The sequence below is a fragment of the Falco cherrug genome, chromosome 7 (genome assembly GCF_023634085.1).
Source record: "Falco cherrug isolate bFalChe1 chromosome 7, bFalChe1.pri, whole genome shotgun sequence".
Lineage (NCBI taxonomy): Eukaryota > Metazoa > Chordata > Aves > Falconiformes > Falconidae > Falco > Falco cherrug.
The window spans coordinates 23,696,193-23,711,854 of record NC_073703.1 but is presented as its reverse complement, the minus strand read 5'-3'; the positions used below and the strand labels follow the sequence as shown (position 1 = coordinate 23,711,854).

General features: G+C 43.6%; 1 protein-coding gene across 3 annotated transcripts in view; it reads right to left on the bottom strand.

The window, feature by feature from the left end:
• Positions 1 to 14,144, bottom strand: part of PSTPIP1 (proline-serine-threonine phosphatase interacting protein 1) — a 54,798-nt gene extending 40,654 nt beyond the window's left edge. The window contains exons 1-3 of one of the 3 annotated variants that reach the window (XM_055715703.1): positions 13,927 to 14,144; positions 13,498 to 13,558; positions 11,726 to 11,964 (exon numbers count right to left, since the gene is read on the bottom strand). In XM_055715703.1, the coding sequence (XP_055571678.1) occupies positions 11,726 to 11,758 (33 nt within the window). In that variant the 5' untranslated portion in view covers positions 11,759 to 11,964; positions 13,498 to 13,558; positions 13,927 to 14,144. Of the gene's footprint in view, positions 1 to 9,467; positions 11,693 to 11,725; positions 11,965 to 12,003; positions 12,081 to 13,497; positions 13,559 to 13,926 lie in introns of those variants that run through there. The other 2 variants (XM_055715704.1, XM_014282757.3) reach the window with 2 other exon arrangements.
• Positions 14,145 to 15,662: the final 1,518 nt, after the last annotated feature.

Here is a 15,662-nt window from a genome sequence, read left to right as displayed (position 1 = left end):
GTTCATACAGATTTTCAAAAGAAAAAAAGAAGCAGCTGAATCTGTTATGGGTATCTTTGGAATTAAAAAAAAAAATCAAACTTTTTTTCATCATAACTTACCTTGTTTAATTAAGGTAAGCTCTTGACAATTAAAGTAAAACAGAAACTTAAGATTCATTTTTCCAGGTTCAGAAATGAAAAAACTACTGGTGTGAGGAGGAAGTCTAGAGAGAACAGGGGATACTGAGTTTTGAACAAGCATCATTCTGCCGGTATCTTTTCCAACCGTCAGAAAGAAATCCTTTCTCTCCATAGCTGTATCACACATTATCTCAGTCCTGGACTGAAAGTAACCTGTTCTGACCAAGTTATATCAATGAACTGTATCATTGCATCACACCATTGTGTACTGGCACTGCTTAAAAAGAGCGTTTCTAGTTCTTGATCTCTTGATCTGCTAGTCTCCTTGTCAAGTGCTCAGTATTTACTGTCTGCAGGTGGGCAGCAAACAGATTGAATAGCCAACAGTCAAACATGATTTATAATCTCAAAGCACATTTGACTGGGCTGGACATGTTCTATCGTGTCATGGTCTTTCACTGTAATTGAATCACTTGCTTTATGTTTTGGGGTGGTTTTCCTTCCCCTGGGATACTTTAAAATTTCCTAGTATTCTAGGAATACGTTGACATGATACCAAATGGTTTAGGATGTTTACTGCTCTTTTTCTGCACCACTCAAGCTACCCTGAAATAAACTGTGAAATAAAATGGGACAGCAGTAAGCACCACTGATGTGTGTACCTGATGTCCAAGTGACAGCTTAAATCCCTGCTCCAGCTCAGCTGTGATACTGAGGAGGGGTGCCAGGCCCTACAGGGCCCTGGTGCAGCAAGAAGCAGTAAGGTATTGCTTCCCTTTATGTGAGATGCTGTCCTAGCTCTGCTCTACACCAGCAAGACATGAAAGAGCCTTTTTTCAACATAAAACCTGAGAGTCTCAGCCTGACCCTCTGCTGCCCTTGTCTGGAAAGGTGTTAGCAGCTGACAACCCAGCTATGCAACCTAATTAAGAGGTGAGCACATAAACAGGGGAGGATCATCTGTGTCCAGAGCAGAATAGCATGGCAGAAGCCTCTAATAGAGACAGTCTCCTCCAGCCAATGCTTGGTGTGATATTGCTGCAGCACAAACAAACCAGCAGGCCGCAACAAGGCTTTTACCATCAGTCAGATTCTACTGTCCATGTTGCTTCTCCTTCCTCCAGAGGCCAGACCACACTGCTCCTTCTCCACCTGACCCCCTCTCCCACCATCTTCAGGGCTATATAACTACTTAGTGGAATGAGCTACAGCTGCACATCATCCATGTCCATCAACCCACTGCCTTCGAGGCAAGGCCACGGCTGCAGATTATCAATGCTAATCAACCCACTGCCTTCATTGCTTTACGTGATATGAGTCCTTTTCTATAAATTTTCATGTGATAACCAACTGGTTAATGAGTTTAAAAGCATACAACTGTGCTGCATACTGCTGTACTGGGCAAAACCTCCTTTTTCTTATTGCCTGGAACTGGTTGGAATGGCCAGGAATGCAATGGTTGCTCGTGCTTTCCAAGATTGAACTGACTACAGAATTTATATGAACTTAAAAAATCAGTTGTTTTGTTTTGTTTTGTTTTTTAAAGTACATGATTTTTCCACATAAGCAGAAAAAAGTAGGTGGGCTGGAGCTGCCTGTGTAACATTTCTGTCATTTCTTGTAAATTCACTGGTTGCACATTAGAAGCATAAATGTTTGCTAAGGATGTAGGTGGCTGTCTTGGGACTTTGTGATAATTTGAAGAGTTGATACAGGCATTTTCAACATGAGGCTTAGTTTGCAATTTCACTGCAGCCTGTGACCTAAAGCTGAGGTGCAGTACTTGTCATGGTGAGCAAAGAGTATTTATTGCCAGACATAGCACAGATGTGAATGTTGAATGGGACCTTCAAAAATCAGCAGGAAAAAAACATTGCATTTGTAGCATTCCAACTGCCAACTCTGCTCCTTCCTGTAATGAGGTAGGCTGGAGAACCTCAAAGGAAAGCAGAGATTCTCATCAGACCAATCTACAGCAGCTAGGATATTCAGAAATAAATTGAAATTTGGGTTTCACAAACTACACAGTAGCATTGCAAAATTGGTCACGTTGAGCAAACCAGTAGCCTCCCTGTGGCCTTTTGCTCTCTATGACATTGCGGGTTTTCTCTGAGAAGGAAATGGTTGGTTTAGGGTTCTGCTGACAGAGGAATTTGCTCCTCAGCTTCCTAAGCCCTCACCCTCACTGACATCCTGAGCTGCTCAAGCGTTACAGATTAGACATTCTCATAGTCACAGCATGCGGTTTGCCTCTCTTCATATTTTAATCACCCCATGATTTGCATAGCTACAAAGTAATGGCTGCACAAAAGCCCTCTCAACTTTTGCAGGGGTTGCTGGGCTGGCAGACTAATAGCACACCAGGAACAGGCTTGGAAAGTCTCAGTTCCAGCCTAATAAAAGGATTCTGCTGTGCTTGCTACCTCCACTATAGCTTCCCTTCTTAATAATATGATTCAATAATATTCTGAGAACGTGCAATGCTTCCTAGGGAAGAAAAACTGTAGCTTAATTTTTGGTGTCTATAAAAGAGCAAGTGTTCTGTTTTTCTTTGCGTAGCCGTGTTTCTACATCTCTAACATGACTAATCACAAAAGCAGTCCTCCAAGATTTAGCCAGAGGACTGGGGAATGTGACAGTAACCTTTGAACTTTCAGCTTTTTTCAAACATTACATGGAAGGAGCTTTGCCTTTTGCAAGGCAGAAATAGAGCTTCGGGGACATGCCACAGTGTCACCTCCTTAGAGCTGTCCATCTGCCCATCTTTTGTAACGCCTCAGTTCAGGAACCTTCCACAAAGGACACAAGCAAAGTCAGGAACTGGAAACCTTGTGCCGTCCTTTTTCACAAGAACTCTTTCTGTGTACTGAGTAGAAGAAAAAGCATCTTGAGATGCTGTCATTTATTGGCTTATCCCAAGTGTCTGGTATCATAAAGCAGCTAGAGAAAACAATGCACTTTCTCTTGAACTGCGCATATTCTACCAGGTTGAGATCATGCTTTTATTTGCCCATTTCCAGGAGCTGTCACTGACTTCAGCCTTGCCTTAAAGTTCCTGCAGGTGGGGGTCTCAGGATGTTTCTGTCTACTTCCAGCTTCCATGCTCCTGCTGTGCAGCAGTTCAAACCCCTGATGCTTCTGTGCTAGAAAAAGGAGAAAGGGACCAGCAGCCAGATGTACGTCCCAAGTAAAAGTGTGACAAAAATTCAGGACATTCAGATATAACAAACTTCTGGAAAACCTTTTTGTTGGGGATAGTGAGATATGGGACAGGAGGAAGCCAAATCCCTCACTAGTTTTAAATTGGAGCTTGATGTGGCTATATGACATGAGTTTAAGGTGGTGGCATCCCTTTGTATTTTCTCCATGTGGTGACTTTAGACAATGGCTAAATCCATGAAGTAAGGTAGCTTCCTCCTGGGAGCCAACAGAGGGGCCTGATGTGAGCATTTGCACCTACCTTTCTTAAGGGATGGCACAGGTTTGCCATGGTGCCTTCCAGTCTGATAGATAAAGGAGTCAATGGTGAAATCACATGTTGCTTCAGTCTCTTATTCAATGATATTAGCTACACAAGAGAAACTGGAAGTAAACTAAGGAGAAATAGAATCTTAAAAGTAGAAGATACTTCTGTTTTATACAAAATAATTGTCTGAGTTTGTTTTTGTTTCTTTTCCTCTTTAGTTCATCCGCTTCCAGGTCTCTCTTACATGAGAGTTCCTCTCCATCTGCAAGCACTGTGGGCTCAGACCCAGACCGCTTTGAGCAAGGCAACGTGAAACAACCCTGCTTGTTCTGAAGGTCACAGGCACTGGAGCCAGACCTGCTTAGTTGGTACATTAATTTGTTTAAAAACCTATGTGTCTTTCTCCTCCCTGTCTTAAAGAACTTAGAATTGTTTCCTGTTAGCCCTGAAAAAGGCACTAAATACAACATACAGCTGCATCCACACTTTCTGCTTCCCCTATAAATGACCCAGGCATTTTGTCAGCAGTTTTTCTGGGCATGGAGAAAAGGGTAAAGTTTCAGGAAATCTTCCCAGTCTTGGTGTACAAGGGGAATGAATTAAAGATTTAGTTAATTTCTTAGTGAGGATTATTCCAATAGCTACATATTACCATTTCTGGTTTACAAGGGTTCTTCGCCACCGAAATAATAATTTTCAACATATCCTGTTACTCAATATGATGCAACATATTCTTACACTCCATTGGGTGGTGTATCACAAAGTCCTGGGGAATTGTGCAATCCAGCAGCACAAAATCAACTTTAGGCTTTTACAAATTCTTAAAACAGGGGTTTCATGTAAGTAAAGCCAAGCAATTTGTCCAGGTGGGACAACCATGCCACTATTACATTACCTTCCGGGAGGCATTTCTCTGTGTTTGCTCCTACTTGCATAAATGTCTCTCCACACAAAAATAATAAAAAATTGATTAATTCTGGGTATTTTAATGAGTTTGGTTTCCTGTTCCCCTTTTTAGTTAGAAATTTCACCTTAAACCTCCATCTCCAGAGGAAGCATTCACCAGATGTGAACTTTTTCATAGAAACCCACCTTTACCTTCCAAAACAGCTCCCCTACTTCAACTGCGTTTTCCTGCAAAAAAGATTTTGTCAAAAACATGAGTCCTAACCAACGTGTGACTGGGGTCTTTCAATGGCCAGTGACTCCTTTCCTTCTGGTGCTCCTGGGGATTTCCATCCTGCTGAACAGAAGCCCCAGGGCTGCTGTTCATCAGTCCTGACACTAATAACCCTCCAGTAATTACAGCACCTATTGCAGATAGTATGAAGTAATGAGACTCAGACCTCAGTGTTGTTGACCACCTGTTTTCTTTTTTCCCTTTTCCCCTACCCTTTACTTTTTGTTTTTCTTTCCTTTTAGGAAATAATGGGACCTGGACAGATTGAGACCAGCAGCAAACAGCATCTTGGTTTGAAAAGTCACTTTAAAGAAAAAAAAGTTTGTGTTTATTTATTTATTTGCTCGGAATGGAACAACAGAAGCTGGTATCTCTAAGCTAGCCCAAGCTGGTCAATTTTCACTTAATTCTCAAGATTCAGAGTAAATAACTGTTGCTTTCTATTTCAAGCAAAAATGAAGTTGCACAAGAGTGTTTTACCAAGAGCTATGGAACTTTTCAATTCCTCAGTCTTGTTCAGTGACAGTTTTCCACCACTTTGAAGAAGTACTAAATTCCATTTACAGTAAGGGACCAATTCTTTGGGGAACTGAAGAGCTGCTGGGATCTACATGCATATTGTCAACATCTTTTTTAACCTCGACACCCTGAGCAACACTGAGTGATCCCCATGCAGAACTGTGCCCCCCAGCCCTCACCTTGTCTCAGACTCCAATCCTCAAACTCTTACTGAGCAACACGGTGAACTTTGTACATTATTGAACTGTGGCTGCTAAGAAAAGTTTTATTACAAAACCTAGATTAAACAAGTGTTTTCTGTGCCATCTGCCAGCCAGAATCTACCTTGCTGCAGTATGGCATGAAAACAAAATCAGAAAAAAGGTCTTTTTCAGCTAAAAGGAGCTGAAGAATTACAAACAAAACAAAACTAAAATCTGTTTATCAGGCAGCCTAGTTTGCCTCCCATATCAGTATGCAATGAGTGTAACTGGATTGAAATTCAGAGTCTTCCACTGTGCCTGCAAAGCAGCACAAGGTCTGCGTCCCCAGTCAGACCCTATAAACTGAAGAAAGAGAAGTGGTGCAGCTCTGCGCTGCTGCATTGCAGGAGTGCAAGCCTTGTGGGAGGAAAGGGATGGGTCATGAATCACCCAGTCCTGCAAGAAAGAAAATACGTTGAAGTGAGATTCACAGGGAGACTCTGAGATTCACCCTGGAGACTGTCGTAGGAGAGGCCGAGAGCTGGGGTTGCTCAGCCTGCAGAAGAGATGGCTCAATGTGCATAAATACCCGGTGGGAGGGAGTAGGGGAGACAGAGCCAGGACTTCTCAGTGGTACCCAGTGACAGGGCAAGGGGTAACAAGCACAAACTGAAAATCAAGAAGTCCTATTTAAGTATAAGAAGGGGTTTTTTGCTGCAAGGGTGATGAGACTCTGAAACGGTTTGCTCAGAGAGGCTCTGGAGTCTCCATCTTTGGAAATACTCAAAACACTGGTCCTGTGCTGAGCAGGGGGTTGCCTGGACATTCTCCAGAAGCCCCTTCTAACCTCAGCTGTTCTGTGACTATCATCAGAAGCACCTCAGCAGGCTGCTTTAGCAAACCAGAGGACACCCTCTTCGATCTTTGTGTGAATTGCTGTTACAGATCCACAGGATCCGTTTCAAGCCATGTGCAACAAATACTCATTTAACTTGGTGGTGATTATTAGGTATGTCCACGTACGTGCAGATGAAAAGAGTTGATGAGTCAGCTATTACATATTTAAAATTCATACTCATGGCACAGTTAAAGTTGCCGTAAATAAGAATCCTCCATTTCTCTGAGCCCAAGCAAAACCAAACAACTTTTGCAGAGCAGGACAGATTAAAACAAACCAGACATAAATGTGTAAAAATGTTAACAAAATTGTCACAATGCTTCATCGATCAACCAATTTAAGCAGTCAAAACCCCTAGATAAGCCACTCAGTTTTAGCATGGTCATCAGAAAATTTTAATAAAACGTAATTACTTAACTGTCTAATTATTTCAGTCGCTGACCTAGAACAAGATTTTTGTAAACCCATTAATCTACCAGCTCTGGAAAGCATTCTGCAGCCTTAGGACCAGCCCACACTGTTTAAACCTCCCCAGATACTCTTCGTCCTGGTAGGGAAGATGCTCAGCCTGATGTGCCACATGCAGGCCACAAATGAGCAATAACCAAAAGCTGCAAACACAAAACTCTAGTCCTTCCATTTGAGCTCATCACCAAAGAAATAAACCACCCCAAATATGCTGTACTTGGTTCCTCAGAGAGCCTCCTAGGTGGTATTTTAGGAATACGGGAGATGGAAGTAGACATCGATGTGTTTGTCTCGCTGTTGATATCTGTGGTGGGAACATGAGTTCATTTGAGCTTCATTTTAGCTGTTAGGCTCTGCTCAGAAGTGATTTGTGAAACACCAGTGTTTCCACAGCCACAACAACTCACCAGGTCTTCTACTTGTGACTTCCTGTGACTTCAGTGACTTTTGGGAGATTGCACCCCCCTTCACGCACGCTTCTCATCGCCCCAGTGAGCTAAGTGTCCTTGCCAGACCAGCGGGGGGAATGTAGGAAAAAAATTCGTGTAAAAAACCAAATAAAGCAGCCTTTTCCGTGGAGATGAAGTTGACCTCCCAACAAACACAGACATCAGCTGGGGAGCCGGTTCAGCTTTTCTGAGTTGGTTCCCCCTTTATTCCCCGTTTCCACAGACACCCACCAGCATTGCCTTGCCCTGGGCATGAGCAGGGCCACCGCCACCCGCCTGCCTCTGGTCACACTGGAGTTCAGAGAGACGCGCTACGTACCAACCAGAGAGCCCGGCCTCCCCGTGAGCCACATGTGGTGAGATTACCTATCTTCATTGGCCTTGTGCCAGCAGATACAGGTGCAACAGGTGCAATCCAATCCAAATGAAACTCCGAGATGCCAGGGTGAGAGGTTTGGCAGCCACGTCCTGCCGCGGCCCTGCCAGGGCTGCCCGTTCCTCCCTCCCCACCAACCTGCTGCCCTCGCTTCCTCCGCGCCGGCCTGCTTAGAACAGCCCCTGCAAAACTTAACCTCTACAGGAAAGCAGGGTAGCTCCTGGTATAAAAAAACACTTCCTTTTTGAAGTAAAATGGTTGATATTGTATTTCTTCAGAACATTGCCTAGTAAGTCTAGGAAATAGTTTTACTGTGATGTTTATAATTGTCTCTGCACTCCTGTACTACAGTTAAGAGCCTTGTTAGATGTTAAATTATTTATGAAAGTAATTACATCTTTTTTGGCATCTATAATAGACCATTGTGTGAAAAGGCTACAGTAACAGTTGAAAGGCTCACCTATGAAGTCAACTTTGCATTGGACCTGATGCAGAATACAGCCTTAAGTCAAACCAAGAAAGATTAAGCAAGCATCTTTTTTTGTAACAGGCTCTTTATCTTAAGCACTTCCCCAGCTCCAACTGCTGTAGCACCTGGCCATAACCACAGGTAACGCACGGGCAGGAATGTGGCAAGAAGTCCACAGCAGGGCAGGGAGGCAAATCTTGCTATCTCATGTTCAAAGACTGCATCATATCTGCTGGCCCACACCTCCAGCTCACTCGTGCTTTTAAATCTGTGAGAATCCACAGGCGCTGAGCTTATCCCACTGCTGAGAACAAACAAGCACTTAACACTTTCACCTTTTTTTAAAAAAAAATCCTAAGCACCTTAGGACCCCCTGACACATTTTCAGAATTGACTTGGCCACTTGCGTTTGATCCAAAGCTGCCGAAGGGAACAGACTTGCTCCCACTCAACTCTTGGCACTTTGGAGCCTGCCCCAAAGCCAAATGCCTCCTTTGGAAGTCTTCCTCATTCCCCCTTTCCAGATGAGTGGGGCAAAGCCAGTACATGGTGCCAGTAAGCACCTACCTACCTCCTGGCCAGAAAGAGCTGCATTTCAGAAGGTTGCAACTGGAGCGTTGAGCAGCATGTTGGAGACAAACAAAATAGAAGGAAAAGGCAATGACAAGAATTTCAGAGGAAAAGCAAACAATGAGTAAAAGAACATAGAAAGAGACTAAGAAAGAGACTCTGTAACAGAAGGGGAAATATTTTCTTGATTACTGTTTGTTTTGTAAACCCCCCCCCCAAAAAAAAAAAAAGTGCTTAGATCTCTGCTTTAACATAACCCTGTTAAAATGAAACTCAGCTGGTGAGCTGGTGTTGCGAACTTACTCCCCATTAACAGGGGAATTTACCTACCTGTCTAACAAGATGCTGGAGAAGACAGGTAATATCTGTCACATTTGTACAGCAGCCCAGCAGATCCATTATTAATATTAATCCATTAGCAACTGCCCTGCACTGGCTATCAGAACTGATTCGTATTTTCACATCTCTAATATTTTCCAAAAAATATTATTCAGGGGTAGAAAGCTTCTGCTAAGAAGCACACTTTAGCAGAGGCTTTGAGCAACTTTGCCTTAAACCATTATGGAACATGTGCAGGTTATAAAACCAAAAATTGTAATAAAAACTTATACTAGTTTTAGCCCAGTCCATGCTACAGAGAAAAATGTAAAAAAAAAGCACAAGTATGAAATTTTAGTATAGTACTGTCACTGCTACATTTAATCAGGGAGAAGAGAGATTAGGTCACTGCTACATTTACTAGGAGAAAAGAGAGATTCAAACTTCTACCTGTTATGAGGAACCATTTGCATTTTCCTGAAAGACAGCACACCATGTTCTTACAAAGTTTGAGGAACTTTTGAGAAGCTCTGGGGAGGAATGAACAGAGCTCTTTCTTTGCTAGTTGGGGAAGATCTGCTGCTTTTAGGGTTACTTGACATATCTTACATTGCAATAGGTACTAAAGAAACTTCTGTGTACCCAAATGTTTACTGATGATAAGAGCAGGGAGTTGTTGCTCAGGTCTACGTTGTCAGGGTGAATTACAGAGACGGGGTGCAGCAGTGTCCTTAGGCAGGTCTTAGAGATCAGGGATCTGTATTGAGTGATCTGCTATGGTGCAAATACACTTTTTGGTTCTTAATCATAAAGACAGTTTCCGTTCACAGTACAAATCAAATAAAGGAGATAATTGCTCACTGAAGCAAACCGCGCAAATACATTTCCCTCTCACTAATCAGCATAACAGAACCTTATGAACGCAAAAGTAATTGCTGATCTTGTGATTTCAGAGTCAAGCTGTATGGTTTTGCTGCATTGTACAATATCCTGTAAGTTTTCATTTTAAAAGACTTATTGCATAGCTAAAACTACCATCCTGCAACCACGTTTATTTCTGCCCTCTTAATCAAGCTTGGTGATACAATGTTTCCAGCCAAACAACATTAAAAACAAAGATGTTTTTCTTTAAGGAAGGTGTTAGCATCAAAACTAAGCAAGGATTATAGTTGTGGTGATGTGACTAAGCACAGAAAAAAAGTTTAGGGAAGAAGAGCCATGAAGAACTGGCCTGGCCGGATTGTCAACTGGTGTTAATCACCCAAACCCTACTCCACTCCACGGAGTATGCCTGATTCATCCTCCCTAAAGACCAAGACCTTGAAAAGTAAATATACCAAATGTATCAGCTCTAAAAATCAGACAGCACGTTTTCAAAGGAAGTCCAGAAATGCAAAAGCTGAAGCTCCCAGGGCAGCACTGGCTTGCAGTTGTGTCCTACCCCGTGCATCAGGCTGTATATATACTGTGTATATATATATATAAACTGTATGCAGTTAGTAGCTGTATAAAAGAGGAGGCACGGATAATCTTGTGTAGGTGTGGTCAGGCACAGTTAGAGTTGACATCAAAATTAACTTTTGCATTTCCTTATTACATTTTTTTTTTAAACTCTTCAAATCTCGTAGTAGAGTGGGGGTGGGGAGGGCTTCCTGGAAGTGCTGGGAGGAAGGTGGTTCACTGAAATGTGTTCTTGCATCTGTCCTTCTATTTTATACCAAGAGAAGGATTATCGTGAAGAGCAACTGTATAGAAAGAAAGCACAAGCAGCAAATAGACCATGAAGGAGCTGTTCTAGTTGGCCTGATAGAAAAACAGCAGCAAGAATTCATATGCCTTCATGTCTTTCTTTAAGTCAGCCCTAGATGGTGGAAAAATGCTTGCCCAAACAAGAGACAACCATGTGACATCCTGTTTATCCAACTTTGTAATGTTAGAATTTTGTTGTTGGGAGAGTCTTTTTCCTTAAAATCTCCACTGAAGAAGCAATCGCAAGAGAACCTCAGGTTATCCTTGACAGAGAAATGACTAGCGTCTTTTTACCTTGTAACTGCAGAGAAGGAGCTTGAAAATAAGACACCAAGAGGTTCTTCAACCAGAAGTCAAATAACAAGAACAGCGCATGTCTACTTGGTTTAGTATTCACTGGTTTTAAGCCAGTTGTGAGTGTTCAGGCTTAGCACGGCAAGGGGCACGAGGTCTTTCTGCCGGTGCGGTACCCTGGGTGGCTGCATGCCTTGTGCCTGCCCCTCTGCACCTGGAGGCAGGCATGGACTCTGGAGGGGGCTCAGCCCTAGCAGCTTGCAAGCACCCGGCTGACTTTGCTCTACAAACAAACACGAGAATCAGGCTGAAATTAGCAAGAGTTCACCTGCTCTGGGGAGCCACTCCTAGGACTGAGGACACTCGCTGCAAGCAAGTGCTCTTAGGTCCCTTTCACAAATGGTCTCTGGACCTAGCACAGCAATTGGTTTATGTGGACTGGCTATATCCTTTACAACGCATCCTTCTGCCTAAAATCAAACACTTGGGACAACCAAACAGTACTTTTTTGCTTGGAGACAAATTTGTGTTTTTACTAAACTAAATGCCAAACAGGATTAGTTTTAAACTATTTCTAGAACCAAGCTGTATTTTAACAGATTTTTGAATTCCTGTATTTTAACCTATTTTTTAATAGAGGAAACACACATGAGATGCTCACTTACCCAAAATGCATCTTTAAACTGCAGCTGTGTCATTGTCGCCCTGTGGAGGGGAGGAATCCTTCAGCAGGGTCGTTCTCAGATAAGAGCAGCAACAGCAGCAGCCACAGCAGCGAGCCTTGTTGCCGTACCCCAGCCAAAGCAGAAAGCGCAGCACATCCACAGACCTGTCTCTTCTGAGGTCAAGCTGGTGAAAAAATAGCATTGGGCAGTTTCAGGCAGCTCAGGGTAATGACCTATAGCTGCAAAGGGACAGAGGGGAAAAAAAAGCTCTTGTTCACACACATAGACATGCATGCACTCAGCACCCTAACCCCAAACCTGTTTCTCTTCTGGTAAACAGTTAATATTGAAATGAGGAAGCAAGGAAATGTCAAATGATGTCAGGCTGCTCCCTGCCATGTGTGCATGTGAGTGGCTGGCAAATTAAAAAAAAAAAAAAAAAAAAAAGAGAGAGGGGGTGAGGCGGGGGGAAGTAGTACAATTCAATGATATGATTTGATCAGCTGCAGGAGGAGAGAAATCAATTAAAATGCAAAGGAAAACAGCACAATACAAAGAGATAAGCTATGGAGGAAATCACAAACTATCATATAGCACTGTGGTCTTACACAGAAAAGAAAAAGCAGCAAAAGAAACGTATGTGCCACATTTCTCCAGTACCTTCTGGGGCTGGCAGGTGCCCATGTATTTGCACATGGGAAGCGTAGCTCAAAGTTGCATTTTGCAAGCGACAAAGCTTTTCAAGACTCTGGTTAAATTAAGAACACTGTAAAGCATGCAGGTGTCAGCACACTTTCAGATACCTGAATGCCTGTAGAGAGAGAAAATTTCTGATTTGCATGCCCTCACGCAAATTCTTATATGAATAAGCAAGATATGAGAAATTTGGACGATCCAAACTCCTAAAAAACTTGATAAGAGAACTAAGAGTTTTTTAGCACCAGGACCTGAAGTGAAGCTTCACACATGCCTGAACTGGCAGCACGCCCAGCACCACACCCGGTGTGCCCTGACATCAGGGTTTCAGGCAGCTGGTTAAATAAGCTAACCGATCTGTTACAATGCAGCTGTAAATACTTGATAATGAGGTAATACATCTAACACTTCCATGAAACCATCTTCAAATTACTGGTCATACAGGTGAGGTTGCCTCTGTTTGCCTCCTTGGAATGTTTTAAGGATTCTTAAATATGTGTTTTTAAATACTCACTAGCATTTTCAGAGGGTAGGAAAAAAGAAGAAAAAACCTCCCTATCATGGTTGCCTGTGCAAAAATGTGTCCTTCCACAGCAAGAACACATCAGGCCTGACTTTGCTATAGCTAATTAATATTGCTCCTGATGCCCGGGTGTCACTTTTTTCTTACTGCCCCTGCAGCACCAGCCATGCCAGCAGATTATTCCATAGCGAGGAAGTCGCGCAACTTCACCGAGCTCCAGCGGGACACAGAGGTCTGCTCAGAGAGCAATGCAGCAGCTGGTGCCAGAGCTACCAGCAGTCACTCCCTAAGCAATTGGTAGGTGGCATTTTGGAGAATTGGCAAGTTTCCTTCCTGGTGGTCTGAAGAAGCCCAAGAGCATGCAGAGACTTTGAAGGGAAAAATGAAGCGCAAGCAAAGGAGAGCAAAAGAGAGAGTTTGCAGGGCCAGAGCTGCACAGCGGCTTTGATTGTCATAAGCAGCAGGGAAAAGCATTGTGTGAGACGGGGAGAAGGAGAAATGTGAGGATTCACTTGCAGAGGGTGCTGAGGCAGAATGAGTGAAGCTTTCTTACAGAAGGGAAAATTCCCTGAAAAAATGTAGTTTGAGGGCATGGACACTTCATAATGCTTGATCTGTAAGGAAAAAAAAAAAAAGAATGTTTTATCTGTCTTTCTACATGTTTAAAACTAAATGTTTCCTCTTAGTATTTACGAATTACAGCTGTTTTGAAATGGATAGCTTTGATGCTGTTTGGGTTCATAAAAATGCATCAAATGCATTTTGGCCCTCCAAAGTGATATGCTACTTTCTCATTATTTTAGTTTGGCCCCAACCAAACAGCCAATTACTTGATTGAATCTCACGCTGAGCTCTGCCTGTGTCTGTCCCTCCCAACAGTGCTGGTGTAGCGGGGTCACCTCCCTGAGGAGCAGCCAGGGATGCCTCCCTACGTACTTTAAGCCTGGGCAGTCTTTGTGCTGCCGATGAGTTTGTCTCTTACCGTTGGCTGCAGAAGAGCCTGCATCAGCCATGTTTCTAGTTCAGTTATTTTGATGAGCTGTTGTCGGACATTAGCTGGTGTGAGCTGTAGCCCCCGGCTCTGATGAAACAGAGCTGTTGGGCAATGCTTCCTGTGGAGCCATCACTGCTCACGCATCCCAGTGTTGCTGGATTATATCCAGAGGGTGCTGTGCCTTGCAGTGGTGGTCAGGCTTTGCAGGGCTGTGGAAGAGGGAGAAAATTACCTCAGTTTTGCAGCTGAAGAAATTGAAAGCTACAGCAAGCAGTCCCGGCAAATATGACAGCCCTGGAAGTGAAGACCTGGGAGGGGGTTCCTTCTTCAGGGAGTCTTCTCCAGGTGGTTGTCCTTTGCAGCAGCTGAGGTGGGAGTAAGGTGTCGTCAGCCCATTGCACCAGCACCGGCCACAGAATCCATGAGCCCACACTGCTCAGTTCCTCTGCATGCAGCAGCATCACCTCTGCTTGGCCAAGGTATAACAACCTCTCTCCGCAGCTGGTAAGGAGCTCTCTGCAGAGCCGCGGGCGTACCTGCCTGCTGCGCTGGCCGTGACCAGGTTCAAGAAAACTGGTAAAGGATTATTTTCCTTTTCTCCCATAAGCCAAAGCACCAAATAATACCTTAATACCTTGCAGTGGACATCTACTAAATTTATACTGAGCTGATCTACTACAACTGCTAGTCTGTAGGATGCAATTGCTTGTTGTGAGCTTGTTTAGCAGAGCTGGAAATAGTACCCAGAAATAGCAGTTCCCAAAGGCTGTCTTGCTTCAGAGACACACCAGCCTCCCGACCTCTCCAGAAATGTGTCTTAGTCCCTGTCCCAACTGCATGTATCAAGATAGTCTTGCGAGTCTTCTGTAAAACTGTCATGCTGAATGCTGCACCTGGAGAAGGAATCTTCCCCAAACCATCCTCTACAAACAAACGAAACAACACAGCACCCAGCCAGTTCTTAAATGCTGTGTCTCATGACTGGATTCACACTGGGTGAGCGGCCTGAGCTGCACAAGGCTGGAAAGGCTGAGCCTGGGAGGGAGGGGGCTCTGTGGGGCTGGGGGAAGGGCACCAAAATCAGGGAACCTGACAACACTGCTAACTACTGAGATCACCCTGAACTTCATGATGTTTTCCCCTACAAAAGCTAGGCAGATACATTTGTGCCAAGCAGAAGCACTTTCAGTGGGCAAGGGGCTTAGACTTTTGTCATTGTAGCGCGTGGGACTAGGCTGGCAATGACAAGTGATCAGCCACTTGTTCATTTACTTGCTTATTGACAGGCTGGATGCTTTGGAAACCGCAGGGCCTTCCAATTCCCCTTCCTCACCCTTTTAATGCGGCTTTTCATCTGATCTTCACATACAGCTCCACCCGCAAGTTTGGAAGTGTCAATAACACATCCCCAACAGCCACTGCAGCCCCTTCCCACCACTACTCTGAAAGGCTAAAAATCAGGTTTTCTGTTTGGTAAGACCAAGAATCAGTCTCCAGGCCAGAGTACGGGGGGGGGGGGGTATTCCAGTAATTAATTTGTTTGGCAGCAGAACGTATCATTTGAATCTGTTCTCTAGTGGAAAGTGATGAAAAGTGATTTAAAAAAAAGTCCATATTAAAACCCTTCAAATTTTGATCTGCGTCAGAATGGAAGTGCCATTTTGTTTTTAGTAACAGCATACTGCTTTGAGCAAAGATTTTTATTTGGGGTTTGGGTGGCAGGT